Source organism: Schistocerca serialis, chromosome 5 (assembly GCF_023864345.2).
Source record: "Schistocerca serialis cubense isolate TAMUIC-IGC-003099 chromosome 5, iqSchSeri2.2, whole genome shotgun sequence".
NCBI classification, from domain to species: Eukaryota; Metazoa; Arthropoda; class Insecta; order Orthoptera; family Acrididae; genus Schistocerca; species Schistocerca serialis.
Window position 1 is genome coordinate 579,095,315 of NC_064642.1, and position 26,974 is coordinate 579,122,288.

The following is a 26,974-nucleotide window of genomic DNA, read 5'->3' on the forward strand; positions in this document are numbered from 1 at the left end:
TGGCATGTCATATATTGGGCAAACTACAAGAATTGTTGACATCAGGTTGCAAGACCATCATTCAACACTCATCTCCGGCAAACAACCAAGTCAGCCATCACTAAACACTGCTTGGAATTTGTTCATTCCAAGAGCTATCAGACAAGAAACTTGGCCCAGACACACAGATATTGCAACAGAATAGTGAGGCAGTCAATTGAGATTTGTCTGGCAGAGAAGCTAATCAACTAGGCACTGGGCGTTATCAAGTGATGAAAGCTTGAGATCGTGTACTGGATCTAATGAAATCCAACAAATACAGAACTTGTCAGCATAGAAACCTCAAGCTCAATGCCATGTGGAACAGACTTACAGCAGAACATCTTAGGATGACCCAAATGGGAATGGACAGCAAACATAATATGATCAATTGGCTTGGACCGAAAATAGAACACTCAAGGATGTTGTCTGTGGGTGCAGACAATATTAAGAATTTCATGCTGCAGGGACACCCAAGAGCAGCATCTGAGGGTAGACCACTTATGGATGGAAGAGGCAGAAGGTACAAACTACGGACACACTCCATCCAATGATGTCTCTGGTAGCAACCCATGACAGCAACAAGTCATCACCCAAATATCACGCAAGTAAGGTGATGATATCCAACAGTAACCCCAAAACTCAAGAATGTCACCAGTTAGTTGTTGTTTGAGGAATCTACTGGCCTAATTTCTAAAAGCTCATTCTTGAGAAATGTTCCATCCTATCATTTCTGAAAGGAGTCTACCTTTCCTGCAATTCCTTCTCATAATGTCAATACAAGGGAAAGAAACTGTTTAGTTGGAAAGCACCAGTTGTCCCTTAAAAACAATAAACACAGTATGGTTCACTCAATACGTTTTGTTAACAAGTACCCCCAGACGGACCACCTAGTTTTTAAACTTTGGGTGTTAATGCTCTCTGATGACTCCTACAGCCACTGGAATGTATTCTTGACCATCAATACCTACAATGACTTGACAGCAAATATTGCACCACACAAACAAATACAGAACTCATCAGCATAGAAACCTCAAGCTCACTGCCATGTGGAACAGACTGACAGCAGAACATCCCAGGACAACCCAAATGGGAATGGACTGCAAACAGAATATGACCAACATGTTGTGGCTAGTATTACAATAAAAAGTTATGGTGGGTTGCTGCGGGCTACGTACTGTTCCATATATTTGAATTCATAACAGTCTATAACCCAGTAGGGGTAATCAAAAATTAATGAACATATTCCACATAGTTTATCTTTCTTTTTTTCATAAAAATACAGGCAATCAATGTAAAATTTCCCTTCATTGCTCAAACATTGAACACCAATCTCAAAATAGTAGCACCATAACTATAAGGTTCTCAGAAGCACATGCTTCACAGAAACTTTATTAATAAAATATTAATAATTTAAATGAGGTTTCATTATGGCTCCCTCTTTTTCATAATTTCAGTGACACTGTATCTGATACATAATTTCAAGTTGGCATGTTAGCATTTGTTATTAAGAAAATCTGCAATTTGATTTTTCCAGTATGACATATTTTGGTATCAAGTTTTAAAGTGAAAGTAAGGCAATGCCTTTCTGTATTAAACAGCTTTCAAAAATAACGAAAGACTGAGGAAAGGTAAATTCACTGTTGTACCTTTACTTTTACACTGGCTTACAAAAACCAATACAATTATTCAGTCAAATGATCAAAAAATAACTTTTTTGTGTTTTCATAAATTTTTTCACACAGTTCTTCAGCATCTTCATTCCGAACTGCGGCTACAATTTCAAGAACATGCCTGTAAATAAACAAAATGTATTATTAATCATTAGCATTTCAGTTAGACCTACAATTTTGTGAGACTGTTAAAAGTAAGTACAAATGAGGAAAAAATTTTTAAAACAAATAAAATAGGAGAGTAAAGAAATAGGAATGACTTTCTAGTTCCATTTTCCTTTCTAACAAGATCTAAAACTTAACTTTTTCTTTTTTTTTATGCTGTTGGTTCTCTGAGATTCTATGCACTGCATAACTATTAAATATATTATGGTCTACTAATAATCACACCCATACAATCTCAAAATTGTGTTAGTTTGCACTTATTAGTTACTGAGCAGGACAGCAGGCTTTTGCTCACCATTTTCTTGACCAATAACTTCTACCCCTTCAGGAGGGTTAGATAGAATACCTCCTTTAGGTAGTATCCTTTATGCAATTCATCTTCTATTGCAACGCATGCATTTATGAGATGACAATGACACATATATAACAAATTAATTGTTACACACATATCTATTCTCTGTGCTTAATGCCATTTGTAAAAAATATATCCCTCCTTCAAAGGACGACACGACTGAAGGACACCCATTAAAATGTACTTATGTGACATAATGAGACCCAATGCTGATAAAGATACTAGGTTCTTTATAATGCATGACTATTATGGGGCACATCACATAGCACTGTGCATGCTGATGGACAAGTTGGCAAGTGAAAGTTTGAACTCTGCCAGCAGTAGCACAGCACCTGATAGTGCATCTCACATGGGACAATATCCAGTATATGAATAGTATAAAATAAGTCTCACAACCCATCATTGTCCCTGTCTCACATACAGTGTGTTATTAACCTATCATACTAAAGATCCATGTTGTACTGGTCCTGGAATTGGAGTCTGGTGAAGTAATACAAATGGTGCCATGCGGACAGCATGTACTAAATATTTTGTTTGACTTCCTGAGACACTACTTTATACTTCCTGAAGATGGAAACTATTAGAACAGTCTTAACAGTGAGCTTCCAAAATAAGCTCTTGCTTGTATTTGTTAATTACAGGAAGTGACTGAGGAGATATATGCCTCTGACATTTGGAACCACTCAGAATCAGGCTGACACTGCCTGACCTGACAAAGTTATGTACTGCTCATACATCTCCACCTGGGGTCTGGAATACTAATGTAATCATATATAGAGTCTCAGAGGACTTAAATGTATTGTGTGAAGTTTTGGGATCTTGGTATCTCAGTCTGGTGGAAGTAATGTGTTGACGAAACTCCGAACGGACATGACAAGCCACTTGTGCACTCATGCTGTGCTAAATGAATTTTGGTTTGTTTAAATTACTACACGACAACTATTTGATTCCACAAAGCATTATAGAACACTAACACTTTGAGGACTTGGCAGCTAGTGTGTAGAGCAACTGGCCAATACTGTGCTTTTTCATGGTTTTTCTGAATTTTGTGTAGTGGATTCTACTGCACAGAGCTTACATCATTTTATTGCATTTGAAAGAGAGTTCAAATGGCTCTGATCACTATGGGACTTAACTTCTGAGGTCATCAGACACCTAGAACTTAGAACTACTTAAACCTGACTAACCTAAGGACATCACGCACATCCATGCCCAAGGCAGGATTCGAACCTGCGACCATAGCGGTCGCGCAGTTCCAGACTGTAGCACCTAGGACCGTTCGGCCACCCAAACCGGCTTGAAAGAGGGGTCCTTTTTCTGTGAAGTACTGTGAAGAAACATAGCCTTTCATACTGAAATGAAAATGTATTTTTACAATGACTTCTTTTTCATTTTTTGTCCTTCGCTTTCTAAATGTAGGTAGAATTAGAAGCTGCTGGTACTAAAAATATAACTGCTTGAAAATGTGGGTTTTGATTGAAAATTATTTAATTACTTTTGCCTTGCTGTGAAAAATTCCAAAGATTTTGTAAAATAAAGTTTCTATTTTAAATTCTTCACAATAACACTTGGTATCTTTTCTTACTGGTTTCACAGAACTTGTCCTAATTCTTTCTGTACAAACTTTATACCTCCTCTGAGGCCATTGTGACCAGATTCAAATTACGAAAATATCTTCCACTGAGTCTGTTTCCAGGTGAACTATTTTTAGTGGAAGTTTATTCAACCAGGCCTTCTTTGTTTATCAAAATGACTGCCAATCCAGTATGGAATTCAACAAGATGCCTGCTAGTAGGCCTCGAATTTTTACATAAAACATACCAATTTAGTATCATGGTCATAAAAATGAGAAAAAAAGGCTTTCTTTCACCATTTTATTTGCTCCCCCTCAAAGGTATAGTAGCAAGTGTGATCCAGACAAGCCGTGTTTTCATACAATTCAAAATAAAATAGGTTTCTTCTTCTCTGTTATTCCCAGTTTTGTTCTGATGTTGCAGTAATTTTATGTTTTGTTGTCAAAAGAACTACAATCCTAATGTTTTTCTATTTCACAAACAGCAAAGTGTCTTGTCTACGAAATGGAAGTTCCTCTTATTTCAGCTTCTGGGAAATTAGATGTTTAGTCAGCCCTTTGCTATTTCCTGTACTATTCTGTAAGGCCATCCTGAAAATAAATAGAAAGCATATAGCAGGCAACTGATGTCCTCTGTACTGACTGTGACCTTGTGAAGCATGGCGTGTGGCGACAAGGGGAATGCCGACACAGTAAAGCTAGGAGTACATGCTGTTGCCTGTATTTCTCTGTCGCCAATACGAGTGGCAGGTGCTCCCATCTGTGTTTTTCATGGTAGTACAAGCATTGTAGAGTACCTATATACACATGACAGACATAAGCCAAACATTGGAATACGTTTACAAATCTGAGGAATATGTTTACAAATCTGAGAAATGGCCGACATAGGTCCTATGTTGCTCATCTTTTTGGAGCACAAATTTGTGTGACATAGATGCTACATCGCTCAAAAATATATACAGGGTGTTACAAAAAGGTACGGCCAAACTTTCAGGAAACATTCCTCACAGACAAAGAAAGAAAATATGGGCTGAAGCAAGGAAGTGTACTATCACACCTACTTTTCATTGCCCAGTTTGCAGGAGATAATGACCAGAGTGGCAACATAAACAGAAGATGAAAATATGGAGGAAATGGTGTCTGTAGATGATGTAATGGTGTGGGGAATGGAAGAGAAGAGGTATAAGAAAAGCTAAATGTATGGAAGTGGTGGGACAGTTTGGATTAAAATTTAACGCAAAGAAATGTTGAGTGATGGTGACAACAAGGAACGAGGGCAGTGTAGCAATGGATACAAGTATTAGAGGGTAAGCACTACAGAAAAGGAGAACATTTCAAGTATCTGGGGCACATAACAGAAGACAGTGGAAGGAATGATAAGGGGGATTAGTGAAAGAGGAAGGCAAGCCCATGGTTTCCTCCAGAGTGTAAGCATCCTCATTTGGAGCAAAAGAAGGTAATGGAAAGTCCAGAATGGAATAATGACAGTACTATGAAAAGGATAGATTGTTACTCACCATATAGTGGAGACATTTGAGTTGTAGACAGGCACAATAAAAAAACTAATAAACAAGTAAACTTTTGGCCAAAAGACCTCCTTCTAGAGTAGACAACACACACTATCTGTGGCTGCGAGGCCAGATTGCAAGCAACTGTGCATGATGGGAGAAGCAATCTGAGTCATGTGGGTAAGGAGGAGGTTGCGATGGGGAGGGGGAGAGACAGGGGGGTAGGAGAGGGAGACAGTAAAGTACTGCTTGTGGGAACATATAGGGACAAGGTGGGGTGAACGTAGGACAGGTAGGTGCAGTCACGAGATTAGATGGAGGGCGGGGAAGGAGGAGTTTGGTGGAATAGAAGGCAGTGCAACGCTGGAGTGGGAACTGGGAAGGTGACAGGTGGATGACTACCGGAAGCTCAGGCCAGGGGCATTATGGGAAAGTTCTCACCTGCACAGTTCAGAAAAGCTGCTGTTGCTCGTAAGGCTGTGACGCAATCATTGACATGAAGAACATTGTGTTGGGCAGCATGCTTAGTAACTGGGTGGTCCAGCTATTTCTTGGCCACAGTTTGTTGGTGGCCATTCATGGACAGACAGCTTGTTGGGTGTTAAGCACACATTTATTGCAGCTCAGTGGTTGCAACTTAGCTTGTAGATCACATGACTACTTTCACAGGTAGCCCTGCCTTTGATAGGCTAGGTAAAGCCTATGACTGGACTGGAATAGGTGGTGGTGTGAGGATGTGTGGGACAGGTATTGCATCTAGGTCTATTACAGGGATCTGAGCCATGAGGCAAGGGGTTGGGAGCAGGGGTTGGGTAGGTTTAGTGGGCGGCGAAATAGCACTGTGGGTGCGTTTGCAAGGAGAGTGGACAGGGCATTCATCATTTGAGGACATGATGAGAGGTAGTCGAAACCCTGGAGGAGAATGTGATTCAGTTGCTCCAGTCCTGGGTGGTGCTGAGTCACAAGGGGAATGATTCTCTGTGGCCGGACAGTGAAACTGAGAGGTTAGGCAAAGGAGATCTGTTTCTGTACAAGCTTGGGAGTGTAATTTCAGTCTGGGAGACCTCAGCGAGACCCTTGGTGTATTTCAAGAGGGACTGCGCATCACTACAGATATGATGCCCATGGATGGCTAAGCATTATGGAAGGGACTTCTTTGTATGGAGTGGATGGATGGATGGCAGCTGCTGAACTGGAGGTATTGCTGGTGGTTGGAAGGTTTGATATGGACGGAAATACTGATGCAGTGGTAAACATTGAGGAAGGTGGCTTCTTGGGTTGAGGGGGACCAGATGAAGCAAATGGGGGAAAAAAGTGTCAAGAGTCTGGAGAAATTTGAAGAGTGTATCCTCACCTTTGATCCAGATCACGAAGATGTCATCAATGAATCTGAAGCAGGTGACGGGTTTGGGATTGTAGGTGTTTACGAAGGATTCCTCTAGAAGACCCACAAATAGGTTGGCATTGGATGGCATCATGTAGCTGCCCACTGCCATACCATGGATTTGTTAGTAGGTGATACCTTCAAAGGTGAAGTAATTGTGGGTGAGGATATAGTTTGACATGGTGACCAGGAAGGAGGTTGTAGGTTTGGAATCCACTGGGCATTGGGAAAGGTAGGGTTCAAAAGCATCAACACCATGGGCATTAGGGATGTTAGTGTAAAGGGAGGTGGCATCAACAGTGCCAAGCAGGGCATCGCGTAGTAAAAGAACGGAATATGGATGGATGGAGAGGGTTTTAAGGGCGCACGACGGCAAGGTCTTCAGCGCCCGCTCAGTAACAGATTGAGACGGGTGTCAAGAAAAGACTCAGAACAATAAGATAAAACAGAGCGTAAGACACAGGAAACTAGCTTGGAAAAATATGTGCCTACCCACGTAGCAAGTTACTGGAGGAAATGATTTGTGTCTTTTACATAGGAGGGTAGGTTGTGGATAACAGGTTAAAGGTGTTGGTCTGTGAGAGCAGAGATTCTCTCAGTGCGAGCACGGTAATGGGCCACAATGGGGTGTCCTGTGTGGGTGGGTTTATGGACTTTAGGAATCACGTAGAAAGTCGGAGTGCAGGGCATGGAGGGAGGGGGGGGGGGGGCACAGTTGGAGTGAGGAGAGAGATAAGACTCTGGGTAGAGGTTCTGGGGTGAGCCTAAGGTTTTGAGGAGAAACTGGAGATCTTGTTGGATTTCTGGAATCAGGTCATTGTGGCAGGGTTTGTAGGTGGATGAATCTGACAGCTGGCGGAGTTCTTCCACCAGATCATCCTTGCGCATCAAAACTACAGTGGTGGAGCATTTGTTGGCAGGTACAATTATAAGTTTGGGATCAGTTTTTAGGTGGTGGATTGCAGTTCTTTCTGTGGGTGTAAGGTTAGTTTGCACATTGAGGGATTGGCGAATGATGGTAGGCCAAGGCTCAAGGTTCAGAAATTCTGGAAAGTTAGCAGGGGTCACTTGGAGGCAATGGGGGTGGATCATGGTTGGATGGAGGAGTGAACTGAGTCAAGCAGGGTTCAACATTGGTTTTGAGTTGAGCCTAATTGAAGGGGTTGGTGGCGAAAATGTGTTTTGGAGAAGGAAAGAAAGTCTTGAACAAGTTCAGCATGACTGAATGTAGGAGCGGGGCAAAAGGTAAGGCCTTCGTAAAGGACTGATACTTCTATGGGATTAAGGCTTTTGGAGGAAAGGCTCCTGACTGTTTCAGGCCTGTTTATGTTCTCAATTCTGTATGGTGGTCACGGGGAATTTTATAGGGTGTGGTAAATGTAGTAGGCCAGTAAAACAGGGTTTGTCAGCTATGAAATGATGTGGTGCACATTTGGACACTGTTGTAGAAGTGGTAGACAGTAGCAGTCCAAGGTGGGAGTACAAAGTGAACAAGTTGGAGAGTTGTTCAAGGTGGCAGTGTGCATGCTGCACTAGTTCCTGGAGGGCAAGAGATTCAATATGGGAGATGGGATACAGGAATTTGGGATTGCACAGCAGGAGAGTTTTACAGATGGAGAGGAGGTACTGGAAGGAGGTTTGGACCTGATATATGGTTTTGTAGTACTATGTTTTTGACGGTTGAGGACTGGTGGAATCTGAAGAGATGGAGGTCATTGTGGCAGGAGGGGTTGAAGCCGGAGATGGGTAATTTGATAGGAAGGCCATTTGGGAGGATTCCAGGAGCCAGGCAACAACACAGGCACAGTATGTGGCACTGGGTTCTGGCTAGGGATAAGAAAACTTTTCTGTATTGGTGCAGGTGGAACAAACAAGAATCCATGGTGGAGAATAAAAATGCAAAAAATAAATAAATAATGTAGATATACTTGTGAAAAAATATGCAAAAGTGTGCCAAAATACGTGGAAAAAGTCACAGAAAGGATAAAATGGTTGAAATACGGGGAAACAAGATGAAATCTGAGGAAGAACGGCCATTAGCGAAATGCAAAAATGAACTGAAATGGGGCTCATGGCTCCATGTAATAGACCTAGATATGAGAGCTGTCCCATACATCCACCCACTGCCACATACTCCAGTCCATTCACAAGTATCACTTGTCCTATCAAAGGCAGGAGAACCTGCGAAAGCAATCATGTGATTTACAAGATAAGATGCAGCCACTAAGCTGCAATCTATGTGTGCTTGACAATAAAAAACCTGACTGCCCATGAGAAGCCACCAAAAAAACCAAAGCCAATAAATAGCTGGACCATCCAATTGCTGAGTGTACTGCCCAATTCAATGTTGTTCACTTCAGTGACTGCTTCACAGCCTTCCTATCAACACCAGCTTTTCTGAATTGTGCAGGTGGGAACTCTCCCTGCAAAATATCCAACGTTCCTATAACCCTTTGATTAGTCACTGTCCTTTATCCATTTGTCCCCTTCCCTGTTCCCACTCGAGCACTGCACAGCCTTCTATTCCATCAGTGCCCTATAGTCTTTTCACGTTTCTCCTTTTCCACTTCCTTCCCCCTACCTGCCCTCTGTCTAACTTCCCAACTGCACCTAGCTGTTCTACTCTTCCCCCACCTCATCCCTGTATGTTCCCACAAGCAGCACTTTCCTGCCCCCCACCCCCACCCTGCTATCCCATTCCCTCCCATTCAGCCACCTCCTTCGCCATACCACTCAGATTGCTTTTTCCATCAAGCGTAGTTGCTCGCAGTCTGGCCTCAGCAGCCAGAGAGAGTGGTCATGTGGTTGTGACTAATGTGTGTAATGAAGAAAAAGGCAGATGTGCAGGATACAAGCAAGCAAGACAAAATTTCAAAAAAGCAGAATATGACTTTCTGGAGTGGACTGAGTAAGAAATGAGACAATGAGAGAAACATTGAAAGAGAAGCCATTCTAACAGACTATAGAAAAGACACGGTGGTATGGGCATGTTAAAAAACTTCGAGTTTTGACGTGGCAGTAAGAGGCAGGAGACATACAGGAAGATGTGAGAAACAGATGTATTGTTGGAGTTAAGGAATGTGCGATTAAGAGAAAAGAACAACAAAAACAACAAGATGATGATGGTGAAAAATGTGGTCACTTTGTACGAGGGTTGACTGAAAAGTAATGTCTCCACCTTCATAACTCTTCAACAGTTGGCAGAATTGGTATGTGGCAGGTACTGGCGTGTTCCACAGCCTCTTCTCTACAGCTACAGTTGGCGGGAAGCCTTAGCATTGAACGGTTGTGTTGTTGCAGTGTAATGTATGGGACCCTGTGAAGACGGCCGGTCAGTGAGATTTAAGCAACATGCAGTCATTGAATTCTTGACAGCTGGAGGTGTCACTTCAAGGGAGAGTCATCAGAGAATAAAAGCAGTTTATGGTGATTGTGCTGATGCGAATACTGTGCGTTGGGTGAGTAAGTTTAAAGATGTTGAAGCGGGTACATCTGAACTGCGTGACAAAGAGTTTGATGTCCTGTGACAGCAACCACCAAGTTTCACAAGTAAAATGTGACAGATTGATTCAGAACAATCACCATATCACTCAGAGAGAAATTGCAAGCACAATCGGCATGTCACAAGAACATGTGGATCACATTATTGCTTTGCTTGGCTATCTGAAGATATGTGAACGATAGGTACCCCAGATGATTGAAATGAAAGTGCACATACTTGAAATTTGCCACATTTAGCACTGTCTGACGTTCATCTGTTTCCGATCATGAAAGACAATATGCGGGGACATCACCATGCTTCTGATGAAGACGTTGAGAGAACTGTGAGACTGTGGTTGTGGAAACACAGTGTCAACTTTTTCTGTGACGGCTTCAAAAAACATTTTCATCTCTTGGCAGGAATGTATCCAATTCGCTGGTGATTATGTGGAAAAGTGAATATTGGTAATTAAAGATCACATTCTAAGAATTATTTCTGTGTTTGATTTATTAAAATATTCCCATCCAAATCCAGTTAACAAAGGTGGAGGAATTACTTTTCATTAAACCATCGTATATTATTTTCTGTACACTTCTAAGTCATTTACATTTATAGACATTAAGTCATCTATGTTTACAGACATTAAGTCATACTCTGTAAGCAAAAATAAGGTGCATGATGGACAGTACCTAACACCACTACCGTATTTACTCGAATCTAAGCCGCACTCGAATCTAAGCCGCACCTGAAAAATGAGACTCGAAATCAAGGAAAAAAAAAATTCCCGAATCTAAGCCGCACCTGAAATTTGAGACTCGAAATTCAAGGGGAGAAAAAAGTTTTAGGCCGCAGCTTCAAATCGAAACAAAGTTGGTCCATTGTAATATGAGACACAATTTAGGTCGAATGAAAGACGATACAGCTACAATAGTTTGGTTCGAGTCGTAAGCTTAGCAGTTAAGCTTTACCAGGTAGCCATTGCTATGCGTCAGGCGCTCCGTCCGTATTTATACGGGTACCCTTCCTTTTTCACGTGCTTCGTCTGGTTTGAATCGATTGCTTATTTTGCTTTGATCTGATAAGTGCCGTTTTCTTTGTTATAGGTGTTTACGTCACTCTAAGCTGAAAATGCATTACTGTACTGCGTCATGCATTGTTTGTCGCATTCTGATATTGCGTGTTTACGGACTGTCGCCGCCCGCGGCATGGCTTGCTTTTGTGCGCGCTACCGCCGCTTACGATTTTTTTAAAAAAAAAAAAAAAAAAAAAAAAAAAAAAAAAAAAAAAAAAAAAAAAAAAAAGAGGAATTGTCTCATTGGCGAAACAATGGCAAGCGACTGCTACTTGTTGTTACTTACACTGCTGCTTTCTTTGATAATGATCAACAAGAACCAAATAATAGACTGCGTATGATAGAACATGTTCTGAATGAGAGTTAGGCGAAAATTTTTCTCCGTTTGAAAATCTTTGCGGCCGCTTCTTTAGTACATCAAATTCTGCACAGAAATTAATCATTTTAGATTTAAAAATCTGGTCAGTTGCCGTGCTTCATTTCTGACTGTATCACTATTAGGCATAAAAATAATACGAATATAAACAGGACACGATACGTATTTTCTTCCGCGTTTGCTGTTGTCTCACTCTAGTTTCGTAGTTTATTAGGCAGACAGGATTTAAATGAGATAGCAACAAACACGAAAGAATACATGGCAAAATGTTTATATTCGTATTATTCTTATGGTGAAGAGAATACTGCATGTGATTCACATTTCATCAGGTTCCTATTAGCAACAGTCTTGCCAGTCGAATTTTCGTAGTACATTGAAATTCTGCTACTTTCGAAGATGAACAATACGGAATTTGTATTTACTTCGTTGGATAATGTATGAAAATGCAGTGGTCGAAACTCGGGGCGGAGAAAAAAAAGCTCGTCTTCCACCTTTTTTTTTATTTATTTACTGACGCAGAGGTTTTGGCGCCAGTATTTATCTCGTTGCCTACAAAGCATGCCTGTGTAGCGCTATGTATATTCGACGGCAGAAGTTTGTTGTGACGGCACCTACCAACATTTTTCAGAACTTCCGCTTGCTTTGCACTCGATTCTAAGCCGCAGGCGGTTTTTTGGATTACAAAAACCGGAAAAAAGTGCGGCTTAGATTCGAGTAAATACGGTACTTGTTATTCCATTTCCTGTCCCACTCACAAATGGAGCGAGGGCTAAGTGAATGTCTATATTCCTCTGGACGAGTCCCAATTTAAAAATTAAAGTTTTCTGTCTAATATCTCACTTTCAGTTATCTGTGGTTTCTAAAATGATAAATATCATAATGGAAAGGCCCACAGGGAATATAAATAATGGAAGGAGTAGAGGTAGCAGCTGAGACACTGATCAACTGATAGGCACCAGTAACACTGCCTGTGCTAAACAACTCTGGAGAATACCATTCAAAAGCTTTAACTCAGTTTTATGTTCTTATTGGCTGCTCAATTATCCAACTACATGCTGAGATGTTGGGTTTACTACTGCCATTACTTAAATTGTTAGATAATTACATAAAATATTACAAATTTTTTCGTAGGACTCACACAATATTTGCAGGTTCATTCCTATCTTTAACCATATTTCCTGCTTGCCACTTCTCTTTCTTAACAGAGGGAAATGTAGTTTTTATATAGCGGGACCCAGCATGTGATGGTCGCACGCCACACCAAGGACAGTCTGTTTCCAGTAAGAGACGGTCACTAGGAATATCAGCAACTGTCTTCAGGTTGTCTTCTGTCTTCAGTGAGCTACAGAATTATAATAAAAAGCACAAGACTGATTACATAACCAAATACATGACATATACAAAATACTAAAAACATCTGACTAAAATTATACAAACACTGAAAAATTACAATTCATTAGGTACAGCTATACTTTGATGCAAAACTTATCACAACACATTTCTAAAAATGCTTCAAACTGTGAATAATAATTGAAATACATGAAGACGAATAGCACGATCAAGCAAAGTAGGTTTCTAGAGCAACAGTGACACACAGCAAGTACAGTCAGCTGTGTTGAACAATAATCATCATGTGCACACAATAGCACCAGGTGTGTGTGTGTTGTGTGGTGTGTGTGTGTGTGTGTGTGTGTGTGTGTGTGTGTGTGTGTGTGTGTGTGTGTGTAAGGGGGGGGTGGGTATGTGGTGGCACACTCTTGTGTTGGATGTTTATGTTTTGACTCGCTATTAACGACTCATTTAATGTTGTGGGCTGACTGTGTCAGATTGTTATTGGAAGTTCCTGCCCATTTGCTAGTGATTTAGTTTGATTTTGTGTGTTGTGGCTGATGAGTTCATCTTTGTGTTTGGTATTAATGGTGCTCTGTGTATCTTATGGTCAGAGATTTCATACTATTTTTTTCATCAATTATCGATGACAGAAATGTAAGAATAGGTGAGTAGGTTATTACTTGTTGAGGTGGGTGAAGATATGTTGCCTACGATCCAGTTCCTACAGTTACTTATACTCATTGCAGATGATTTTGTTTTCTTTTGTTTCTTTAGGTTGTGTGTGTGTGTGTGTGTGTGTGTGTGTGTGTGTGTGTGTGTGTGTGGAGGGGCAGCTCTGATTGGTAGGTATTCTTTTGTGGTTCTTGTTTTTTATTGTGATGTGTATGGTATGTGTCTATGATTATAGTTGTTTCTGAATATCAAAATTGGTGATCTTTGGAGTTTTCAAAAATTTTGTGGATTTTTTGTTAGTGTTTGGTAACTGTATTGAATTGTGGTTGATAGGTATCATGGATATTGGTTTACCATCACTGGTTAGTTCATGTTTTTTGCATTAGTTATGAGAGTGAGTTTTAGTTTGTTTTATTGCAGACTTAGTTTTAGATAAGACAGGGTAGATGAACGTAATGGATAATGGAATGACTGTTGGTTCTTGGTGCTGAAGGCTTTGTTTTAGCTGCCATATACATCAAGCAAAATTTTCTGTATCAGGTTTCAGAGTCACATGTGGGTTTTTTGGTGCTGAGGGATATGTTCGAGCTATTTAGATCAAGTGAAATTTGTGAACCAGGTTACTGAGTTTTGTGTGGGTTACTAATATCATGATCTCCATTTGAGCTACATACGCAAGCAAAATTTATGATATCACTCCTTTTTTTCCCTTTTCCCCCTGCATTTTCTGGTTTTTTTGAATGCTGAGAATTTTGTGTGCTTCATTATTGGGTTAATATTTGTTTTGGAAAGGTGTCATTGTTCTTAATGTTGTATATTTAGTCTGCCCCTGCACAAAACCTTCTACTTCTCATGGTTAACCCATTAATTTCGTTCTACCGCTGGAGTTAAATATTTCACATATTATATATGTTCGTTTGTGGTTATAATGTGTGATGTCATGGTTTCCATATTGTATAGTCTTGCAATAGGGGTGTTACCATCATGATGATGTCACGGGTCAAAGCAGACATGCGGAATCAAAACTTTTGGTTTTGCTCACTTCTGTATTCCTCTTAACAGAAAGAGAAAACACACTATTTCAAGTTATTATAACTGCTACATTTTCAGTGTGTATTATGTACATGACCACCTTCATCTCTCTCACATCACATTACAACACCATGAAGTGCTGTCCTCATTGCCAGATCTACATTTTGCTTCCCTCGGCAACAATGTTGGTACCAGAATATGGAGAACATTAATCGAAACATTGTATTTCCAGCTTCATTCTTTATCAACTACATAGCAGTGTAAAAGTGTGTAATGAGTATATTATTTGCATCACCATACAATAACTTAAAATGTATTGTGGCATAATGCAGAACAACATCTTTGTTTAAAAAGTAAAGCGGAAAAGTTTCAAAAAGTTCTAAAACAATACATATAGATTTGTGTCAAATCAATAGCTGAATAAAAAAATATAATGGTACAAAATTGTTCTCACCAGCCATTTATACCTATGTAGTATCCAAGATCAAGGAAGGCCTTTGCCTCTTCTTTCGTGCCATCGAACGAGTGAACGACACCACCCATCAGGCCATCTCTGTGTTTCTGGAGGATCTCTATCATGTCCGATGCAGCATTACGACAATGAAGAAACAATGGCAGCTTGATGGATTCACACATGGCCAACTGTTTTTCAAAATATCTATTTCAATGTATATACACACTGTGTATTAAAGAAATGTAATTTTGAGTATCTGGAGTACCTGTATTGAGTTTCCTTCTGGCAAAATTCTAATCTGTCATAGTCCAAGCCACATTCTCCAATGGCTACAACTTTCCTCTTATTTTGAATAGCAAGTTCCTGAAGACTGTTCAGATATTCATTGGGGTCTCCAAATTTTTCAAATTCTACACAGCGAGTTGGATGACAACCCACAGTGCTGAATAATCTTTCTACAACAATGTAAGCAAATTTGTACATTTCAAAAGTATATTTGTTTGTAAAAATCTTAAGTTTTACAGCAATTTTCTCAAAAAAGTGATGGTTGGTACCTACATCTCTATTATACTTAGCACCTCCCTACATTAATTTTCAAATGACTATCAGATCAGTAACCCATAGAAACCAGTCCAGTATATGGTGAAATGTGCTTCTCATACTGGTACAATTTTAGGAATTTGAATCATAACATTGATTTTATGTGGGTCAGCAACCTGGTGCAAGTCTTTCAATTGGAACCTATTGAAGTTTAAGAAACGTAAATAGAAATATGATCCCCAAATTACAGAAATGCAACATCCTACTCACATACTCCAAATTTTTGCGTGTATATATTGATGAAAAATTGAATGGGAATAAGCATATTACTGAGCTTATCAAATAATAAAGTTCAGCTACTTTTGCTCCTCATGTGATTTCCAGTCTTGCAAAGATACTAATCAACTTCCTGACATATTTTGATTCAATAATATATTATGGAGTGCTTTTCTGGGTAACTTCATGACTTAGAAATAGAATACTGATAGCACGAAAGCCACCAGGAAGAATAATATGTGGTCTACACCTGTGGTCATTACTTAGGTTCCTTTCCAAGGTGTTCCGCATTTTAACTGTGCCATCACAATACATATATTTGCTAGTAAAATTCATCATAAATAATCAATCACAATTTGAGAAGAGGAGTGATGTCTGTACCAAAAACCTAGGTGAAAAAATGACCTACATTATCCATTATTAAAGCTGTCAGTGACTCAGAAAGGAGTTCAATATGTAGCACCAAAAATTTTTAATCGTTTGCCCAGTGACAAACTGTCTAATAAGTAGCAAAGCAAGTATTAAATCAAACCTAAATTCATGTCTCCTGGACAACAACTCCCATTCCATGGATGAATTTCTCTTTAAAAACTGGCAGACAGGGAAAAAACATCTTACTTTTTAGTGCATTTGGATGAGCAGTACTAGAAAATAATGTGCTCATTAATGTTAACACTAATCATGTATACATACCCTATAAACTGACTTGTTCCACATCATCTTGGTAAATGAATCATTCAAATGATATATGCAATATGTAACTAACTAGCTAGCTAGAAAATGTTGAACACAAACCACATGCCATTCCTGGTGAACCTTCAAATCACTGAGTGGTGAAGTCTGGGTTAAAGACAGACTGATAAAATCTATGGTCTGACCGGGACTTGATTCCACTTCTTCTGGTTTCCAGTGTGTGTGTGTGTGTGTGTGAAAAGAGGGGGAAAGAGACCAAACTACGAGGTCATCAGTCCCTTGTACCGAATAAAACAACGCCACAAGCGTGAGAATAAAATAAACGAGACTGACAACTCTAAACAGAATGAAATGGAAAATCACAAGAACAATGAAGGGCAACAAACATGTAAATGGACAAAAGGGGACAAGAAAACCACAGAAACACAAGAAACGGCCGAAGATATTAAAACAACAAAGCATATTACCATGGTTGGTTAACCATGAGAATAAAAAAGGAGAAGCCAGCCACTCTGCAACACATTAAAACCTCCACCCTAGAAGCACTAGGGTAGAGGACACAGAGGGACAAAGGACATGCACTAAAACTTAGATCAAATGATAAAACCCACCCTGACGAATAAAACGTAAAACTAGATCAGCCGATGAGGTGTTGTCAGATAAACGAGTCCGGTAAACCAAGATTTCATCACTGGGCAGTCAAAGTGGGACAGTGCACCAGAATATGGGTCACTGTCAACCGGGCACCGCACCGACACTCAGGCAGGTCTTCACGGTGCAGGAGGTAACCGTGGGTCACCCAAGCATGGCCAATGCAGAGCCAGGAGAGGACAACTGATTCCCTGTGAGAGGCCTGCATGGAAGTCTTCCACACATTCATAGTCTTCTTAATGAGACGCAGTTTGCTGTGTGTACTGTTATGCCATTCCGTCTTCCAAAGCCGAGAAACCCTCTAGCGTAAATCAGAAAGCAGATCAGGTTCAGAGATGCTCATCTTCTGAAGCGGTCTCCACGTAGCCTGTCAGCAAGTTCGTTGTCTGGGATGCCGACATGTCCTGGGGTCCACACAAACACCACTGAATGACAGGACCAGTCCAGAGCATATATGGACTCCTGGATGGACGCTACCAAAGGATGGCAAGGGTAGCACAGGTTGATAGCTTGTAGGCTGCTCAAGGAGTCAGTACACGGAAGAAGCGATTCCCAGGGGCATGAACGGATATACTGAAGTGCATGAAAGATGGCCACCAGTTCTGCTGTGAATACACTGCAGCCATCGGGCAAGGAATGCTGTTCAAAATGGCATCTGTGGACGTAGGCGAAGCCAACATGACCATCAGCCATCGAGCCGTTGGTGTAAACCACTTCAGAGCCCCAGAACATGTCAAGAATAGAGAGGAAGTGACAGTGGAGATCGGCAGGAGTAACTGAGTCCTTAGGGTCATGCCAAAGGTCCACACAAATCTGTGGCCTAGGTGTACACCATGGAGGTGTATGCGGACGGACCTGGATGGGACGTGGTAAAGGGAAGGAATCCAGTTCAGACAGAAGGGATCGCACGCGAAGCGCAATCGTTAGTCCAGACCTGGGCCACCGATGTGGGAGATGATCTGCCGCAGGCGGAAAAAGGAGATGGTGACTTGGATGCTCAGGAGAACTACAAATGTGTGCAACATAACTGACGAGCAGTTGTGCACGTCAGATCTGCAATGGAAGGACTCCAGCCTTCACCATGACAATCATCACCAGACTTGTTCAAAAAGCTCCCGTCGCTAGGTGAAAACCACAGTGGTGCACTGGATCGTGTACACACAACACTGAGGGAGCCACTGAATTATAAGCCAGACTCTCATGGTCAAGGCGGGACTGACCAAGGGCTTTGTAGAGCTGCAACAGAGTAGAGCGATCTGCACCCCAGCTGGTGTTGCTCAGGCAGCGGAGGGCATTGAGGTGCTGCCAGTACTTCCACTTAAGCTAACGAAGGTGAGGCAGCCAAGTCAATCGGACATCGAAAACCAGTCCTAAGAATTGATATGTCTCCACTACAGTGAGTGGATCATCATGAAGGTAAAGTTCTGCTTTCGGAGGAACAGTATGATGTTGACAGAAGTGCGTGACACGCGACTTAGTGGCCGAAAAATGGAAGCCGTAATGAGTGAGAGCCCATGACTGCAGCTTGTGGATGGCTCCCTGTAGGCGCTGCTCAGCAACACCAGTACTGGTGGAGCAGTGCGAAATGCAGAAGTTGTCTGCGTACAGAGGGGGTGAGACAGACAGCCCTACAGCTGCTGCTAGACCATTAATGGCCACTAAAAATAGTGATACACTCAGTACAGAGCCCTGAGGGACCCCATTCTCCTGGATATGGGGGGGACTATGGGAGACACCAACTTGGACACGGAAAGTATGGAGTAACAGGAAATTCTGGATAAAAATCGAGAGCAAGCCTTGGTGTCTGGAAAAGGCTGTTCGGATGGCAGACTCTAGAGGCACAAGATTATCAGTGGTAGAGTGCTCCTAGCGGAAGCTGCCCTGACATGGAGCCAGTAGGCCACGTGACTCCAGGACCCAATCCAACCGCCGACACACCACATGTTCCAGCAGCTTACAAACAACGTTGTTGAGGCTGATGGTCCGACAGTTATCCACATCAAGTGGGTTTTTACCAGGTTTGAGCACAGGAATGATGGTGCTCTCACGCCATTGTGATGGAAAGACAACAACAGCACCAGATACGGTTGAAGATGATGAGGAGATGGCGCTTTTAGTCAGATGAGAAATGTTTAATCATCTGTCTGTGGATCCGACCCGGGCCAGGAGCTGTGTCGGGGCAATGTGCAAGTGTGCTGAGGTGCTCCCACTCCGTAAATGGGGCATTATAGGGTTCACTGTGGCATGTAGTGAATGAGAGGACTTTCCTTTCCGTCTGCCGTTTGAGGGTGCAAAAGGCTGGGGTGTATTTCTCTGACATAGAGGCTTGAGCATAGCGCTCAGTAAAGTGCTCGGAAATCGCATTTGCTTCGGTACATAGCACGCCATCGATGGTAATAATACATGGCACCCAATGGTCGACACGTACCTCTCCCAGCAATCCTGTTCCTTGTTCTTGCAGGTCATCTTTTTTGATTTCTCGCACTGTTCCTTGGGTTTCCCTGGCTGGGAGAACTTCACTGAATCAGTCTCCAAGACTGAGGATGAGCGTGAAACCCTACGGCCAGCTGATTTTGGGGTCTTTAGCCACTGACGGGTGTCATCTTTCCCACTAGCAGAAACCTGGGAAGGGAGTGGCCGAAGGGACCCCTTTCTAGCAAGAGGAGCCGAAAAAGCCTTACGCTTCTCTGGCTCAGAAGTGGGGATTGAAATCCCCAGTGGTTGGGAGAGGGGGGGGGGGAGGAGGTGTTGCTCCCGAAGTACGTGGGCAAGTATAGTCTCCTGGTTCTGAGAGGCGGCAGGAATTTGAGGAACTGATGGGGCGACAACTGTTCTCGTAGCGGCGGCATATGGGGTGGTCATAGCCAGAGAATGTAGGTGCTCAAATTTCCTCTTAGCCTCAGTGTAGGTCAGTCGGTCCAGGGTCTTATATTCAGGATTTTCTTCTCTTTCTGTAAAATCCTGCAGTCTGGCGAGTGAGTTGAATGATGCTCTCCGCAGTTGACACAGATGGGAGGCAGGGCACAGTATTGGGATGCAATGGACGTCCACAGTCTTGACAGATGGTGCTGGAAGTACAGTGGGAAGACATATGGCCGAACTTCCAGCATCGGCAAAGGGATATATGGCTTGACGTCACAGCGGTCCACCATCACCTTGACCTTCTCAGGCCAAGATGAAGGCACTGGTTATCCCTCAGACCCCGATGGACGCACCGGACGAAATGAAAATATCTCCGCCCTAAATTGGTGTGCAGCTCGTCGTCAGACTGCAAAAGAAGGTCACTGTGGAATATAATACCCTGGACCATGTTTAAGCTCTTATGAGGTGTGATGGTAACAGAAACATCCCCCAACTTGCCACAAGTGAGTAATGCCCATGACTGGGCAAAGGATGCTGTTTTTATCAAGACTGACCCAGAGCGCAGTTCAAAATCCACAGGCTACCACAGCAGGTGGAGGCCACAATCCATACTGGGGCCTGAGGCTGTAGGCAGCAAGAGGACGGCAGAGGGTGCAGAGGATGTGGCAACGGCGAGGCATACACTTCAGGATAAAGATGTCAGTGGCGTGGTGGATCGCTTTTGTGATGTGGGCTACCAACTGCTGGATGCAGTTACGGCATTCAAACACCGTCATCTGGCTGAACAGCATTCAGCTGGCTCTGCTGATCATCCATCATGGCTGTGTTCTTTCAGGGACGGTTCCATCCAGTAGACGTGTTCAGAGTGGGAACTGGTCACCAGAACGAAGGTCATCAATGACTTCCCACTGATCAGAGTCCTCAAGGGCTGGAGAGCAGAATGAGCAGTTGATGGATGAGGACGACTCAGTAGTAGTAGTAGTAGTACAGAAATGAGTGGGAGTCCCTGTGTTGAGGATGTACAGCTCCTGAGGTGTTGAGGTGTCATGGTGCTCTCCAAACTCTGACCCTGAGGGCAAGTAGGGGTTGAGGCCCACAATACATAATGGACATTGAAGTCTCCCAGTAAGATAAATGGTCGGGGGAGTTGTAGGAGTGGTGCACATTATTGACAAATCCAGCAATTCCTCCCTTAGCTCTTACCCCAGTCAGGTCATCATTGCAATGGATGGTACAGCCTCATAGTACAGGGGCATCAGATGATTTAAAATGCACTTCCTGCCAAAACCAAGCACAGGGGCATTCTTGTGTTAGGTATTTAAGTTCCTCCACATGTGTCCTGAACCCATTAATGTTCCACTGTAGTATGGAAGCCATTTATCACAGTGGTTGCACTTTCACCCTGTCTTTCTGTCAGGGAGGACTGCCCACAATGGGTGCAGGCTCACTCTTTGGGCGAGATGAGTGCCCCCCAGACTGACCCAAGGTCCATAGGTTCGGAAGATGAATCATGAATGACGTCAGATAGAAGGATGTTGACACTGCCAGACTGTTTACTCCCCATCCCAGTCAGTGATTGATGATTTGCCTTTGATTTTTTAGCTTTGGGAGGCTTTGGAGTCAAAACTGCAGCAGAGGTAGCAGCAATGGACTAGACCAAGCCATGGGAGGGGCAGGTAGCCCTGCAATGTCAGCAACCATGGCCCTTTCTGAAGAGATTTTTTAAAAGATGAAGGAAATGAGGTAGCGTGTGTGTGTGTGTGTGTGTGTGTGTGTGTGTGTTTTGGGGACCAGGGGGGGAGGGGAGGAGAGGGGGGGGGGGCAGCATGGCCTTATACATCTTTTTGGCCTCACCACACAGGAACAGGATGTGCTTTGTTGTTCTGCAGTCTCTACTCTAGACAGCATGATCCCCAGAGCAGTTCAGCAGTTCACACACTTCAGAGGAGACGAACAACCGACTGCTTTGTGGACAGCTTTTCCACATTTGTCACAAATAGCTTCTCCCTTACATCCTAAGGTGGTGGGCCCAAAGCACTGGCATTTAAAACTGCATATTGAGTTGGAGACATAGGGCCACATGCTGAAGCAATGGATACCCCCTTCACGTGCTCTGGGAATGTCGTGCTACTGAACTTGCTAGAAGATTCCCTTCTTTTGCTAAACTACAAAAAGCACTTTCTGACATACAGCATGGATTCTGTTACAAAAAATGGAAGTACCCACAAGAAATTTAGAATCTGGAGGACTTGTCACATGAGATCTCTTACATTGCATGTTGATACCTACCAGCAGCCACCCATACCACTGAAAGGTGAAGGAGGAGACTTCAAGTTTCTATCTTGGTCCCTCGAGCAGCTAGGGAAATAAGGGTCCACTTGTCAGAACCCCACTTGCCTGAGTAATCTTATACAACCTAGATGCAGCAGCTTCCCCAGAAGTTGCCCACTAATGACTGTTCTACCTCAACAGCATTGCATCTCACTGGCACACAGCAAACCTTGAGACGTGTGGTTTTTATACATGTATATATCTTGTAATCCAGGTGGTCAAGTAAGATCTTCATTCCCTATGAGACACAATGTTCCACTGCCATGCTGAAGCATGCCCAGAGTTTACAGTGACTGAGGATTGACAGTGCTTACCAGTCCCCAGCCTTGTAACCCCGGTGTCACAAAGCCCGTACCTAGCAAATGAATGCTGAGCCCCGAAGGGCTACAAATTTTATATCAGATGTGTTGAAGCAGTGGTGTCGCCTGCTTCATATCTGAAAACTTTGCACTAGCCGTTTCCATCCACAAGTGAATGGGTGTGCAGAGTTTTTAAAACGTTCTTTACGTAAATAATCAGCATGACAATTGAGAGACATATCTTCAATATGTCATCTCCACAAGTAATTGTGAAGTACACATAGGTACAGCTCTTTCACAATATGGGGTGGTATAGTGTAGGAACATGCCATCTCCTTTCAAGGTTCTGAAACCTAAATTAGGTGCTAATGATGAATTGAACAAGTGTGCAATGGTTAAGAGAGGTTAGGCAAAAGGTTGTCAGGAATGGCTGTGGCAATGTACTGGGAAACTGTCGCTATACTGAGGTGGCCGGCAGGGTTTAGTGACAAACCCTTATATACTATTGAACACAACACAGAAGTTTTTAACTAAGTATCATGGTGCATACCAAGTGATAGAGGTGAAATCACTGATACACGTGAAGGTGCAGCTTCCAACGGAGACATTATTATTCATGTCAGCCAAGTCAAACCATTCAGTGGAGTGGCAAACACTTTGCCACAGATTCCATCACTGCAGGTGATAGAGACCATGAGACCGAAGAAGCCAGTAGTTAAGAATGTTTAGAATACATGCAGCATGCCATATGATCTAAGACTGCATGATAGGTAAACAGTATTTAGTTTCTTTTATCTCAATATGCATTTTTGTCTTGTTTCTGAACCACTGGGGTTCATACTACTGTGTTTTGGCAGTTTGTTTCTTGTTTTGTGCTGATTAGGTTAGGAGTTGGTATTATTATATTTTTTATAGTGTTCTTCTTATGCATCTGCATTTTTAATAAGGGAGGGAAAGTGATGAGAAGTTATTCATATCAACCAAGTCAATTCTTTCAGTGGAGGGGTACACGCTCTGCCACAGATTCCATCACTGCAGGTGACAGACAATACAAGAGCAAAGGAGTCAGTAGTTAAGAATGATCAGGATACATGCAGCTCAGTTGGTGTGCCAGCAGGGGCAGCTAGAAATAATTTGGCAATCTTGCTGATGCTACACCTCTTCCAGAGGGAAGAAGTGGTGGATTACAGAACCAGCCTGTTGAATCTAGAGTAGTGTTCTCAAGGCAAGAGGATATATTGTTAACAAATCATCGATCAGCGTTTATACCAACTTTCAATGTCTGGAAGGTATCTTTTTGGAACTGTAGGAAGAGGTACAGAAAAATGAGAATTCTAGCAGAAGTTCACCAATAATACTGCAGATTACAGCTCTTATAGTAAACAGAGGGAGTAGGTGACTGATCTGATACTGATAGCACTAGTTTGGAAAAAGAGAAGATGGGTAAATGCATGTGGGAAACTGTTGGAAACAGTGTTTGTGACAGCAGACAACGGGGATATTCATAATTTGAACAACACGGTGGGGCAGGTGCAAATGGTAGCGGACGCTACTAAGTACAAGGTAGACTTTCGGCCTACTAAACTGGTCAACATTGAGCAGAATGCACTGAATAATGTGAGGATGGTATGAGAGTTGGCAACAGAGTTGATGCAATATACAAAAGGCACAAAGTAGAATGTAAATAGTGATCTAGAAAGGTACAGAACCAATATCACACACAGGATGGGTGAGTAGCTGTAGCCAGATTACCATGGGTTTTGGAGGAAAGTATAAATGATGCAAGGTTAGAAGCAACTACATTGCAGGGAGCTCTATTCCATGCCATAGACAGGCAATTAAGCTCCACACTATTGCCACTGCAGTAGTTTCTACCTGACTGCGGAGAGCCCAAAAGTTATTGCACATAACAGAACCAACTGAAGTCAGTTTGGCACCGTTTTATCACAGGTCAGTAATCGAAGACATTATGGAAGGCAAAAGGTTGCATGTGTTGGTAAATTTTCCAGCTGCAGGCTTGAATGCACAATATCAATGTTTTACTATATGCCTTAGCTTGTGAAACGTTGTGCAGCATGAAACTGGGTAAAGGTATGAACCAGTGGAGTACTAATGGTCTTTGAAAACGGGGAAATTGATTTTCTAAGGTCCTTTGAAGAGCTGTGGTGTTTCCAGCAAGAGAGTAGCATGGTCTGTCCAGCAAGGGCGGTTTGGACTAACACACAGGCATATGAGATGCAGCTGTTCCTGTGGAAATCTGAAGCAACAGAGTATCCAAGTACTAACCCCTATCCACATTTTCGGAGAATGTGCGCACATTGGATTTATTTGGTATTCACTCCACAGATTGTAACTCTGAATTGCACACCATCGGCACATGGAATCGCACCTGGAGCCACAAGGGGTAAATACTAGCGGCGGAGAGTGAACAGACTTTTATATCAGCACCATCTGATGATGATCATGGAACGGTTATTCATCAAAACGTTGTGGGCATTTGACGATCGTATCTGGCTGGACTCCCGAGAACATTTATGCCAGGAAGGCTCAGGTCACATATCAATCATGTTACCTCTTTGTAATACATATAATATATACCTACTGCATACACTGAACCTAACATAGTCTACTCGAGATTTGTGTATATTATTTTACAACCTGGTAAATACACGAGATACTTTATGTATTCATATTTATCATAGTTCTCAACACTGGATGGTGACAACGAAAACATTGTTAAATGAAGACACACAACAAATTCGAAACACAGTGGCAGTTGATGAACGTTCAGTTTATAAAGATCATCAATCATAATAGCCAGACTGTACTGCCTCTTGCTGGGAACACCCTTGGAATTTTAAGGTGCCATGCTGCAAGCCTATTGGACTGCTACATCAAACATAATCATCTTGCATTAATAACATCGATGTCTAGCATTCTAAATCCAACGAACCACATTTATAGTCTGAAAGCTTTGGAGCTTATTTCACGCAGCAGCAACGGTTACGCATTACATGCCTTTGTCTCTATAGCACCATGTCAAAACTACAGCTCTCTTCACTTCAACATTAAAATTTCGTTATTCTTTCTTTTTTTTACCTCGGCGTCGCATATGTTTGCTGAGTGTGGTTCATGGTGGGTATTATTATTTATACTATTTGTTTTCTAAGTCTAATACGACATACATTCTTCCGGACTAACTTTAACCACACAACTCAAATGACAAGGAAGGTGATGCGTAACTTTAACCACACAACTCAAATGACAAGGAAGGTGATGCGTGGGAATAGTACACAACAGATTTACATTAACTTACCATCAGAGTTCGCTAACTGAAGAGCCTCCTTGCTTTCACTCAAACTTCCTCCGGTAATGATTATTTTCTCCAAACCTATATTCCACGCACGCTCGAGAACACTGTTAAAATCATCGTCATGCTTTCGCTTTGAATGGTATATTCCTCTAAACATTGGGTCCGTGAGATTCGCACCAATATCTGATAAACGTATCATAAAGTTAATACAATTATTGTAGATAATTAATACAAATACTCTAATCAATATATAGGAATGGAAAAGAAACAGTATCTTGAGTAAAAATGGTGTTTTTTAATACTGACCGATAAACTTTCTGCTGGTGCACATTGTAACAGTTGTTGACAACACCTTATTTACTGCCAACGCTATTCTAATGTTTCTCATCCCACATCTCAACTTTATGTTTAATGTTTACGTGCTTCTGCAACAAAGATAGTATACTTTCTATTTCCAAGGGGAAATGGTGTATGTCAAAGTAGTAAACTCCCGTATCTCTCGGGTGCATGTGCATAAAGTCGAGTTTTCACGTAAAGCTAAAGTGATGGCGTTCGATTGACACCATCGAATTTATATGTGGAAGAACACTGCCCACTTAACTGAAAATTCGCCACTTGGGTCTGCTGTCAGGCATAAGTGGACTACACCAGCGTACGAAGGAGAGCGAGTACACTGGTTGGTTGATTGACTGATTTTTATTTGGCCCCGTTTGATTACATTATATACAGAATGTGTACTCGTAAAATAGGACAGGTCAAGTATAACCGAGGACTCGCGGCATTGCCTTACTTACACAACCAAAGTCTATGTTACATGACCACTGATGAACATTTGAGATGTAGCGCTCCTCAGTATCCATGTAATTAATTTTGACAAATACTGTTTCAGGAAAGCTATAACTGTATTCGCAAAAGGC

General features: G+C 42.1%; 1 protein-coding gene across 1 annotated transcript; it reads right to left on the reverse strand.

The window, feature by feature from the left end:
- Positions 1-1,645: 1,645 nt before the first annotated feature.
- LOC126481213 (deoxyribonuclease TATDN1) lies at positions 1,646-26,645 on the reverse strand. The gene is made up of 6 exons (XM_050104814.1): positions 26,364-26,645; positions 26,061-26,240; positions 15,358-15,547; positions 15,093-15,296; positions 12,741-12,944; positions 1,646-1,812 (listed from the first exon to the last, which is right to left on the reverse strand). Exons 1-6 carry the CDS (start codon positions 26,443-26,445, stop codon positions 1,704-1,706), a joined length of 969 nt encoding a protein of 322 aa, XP_049960771.1. The 5' UTR covers positions 26,446-26,645; the 3' UTR covers positions 1,646-1,703.
- Between the last annotated feature and the right edge of the window lie 329 nt (positions 26,646-26,974).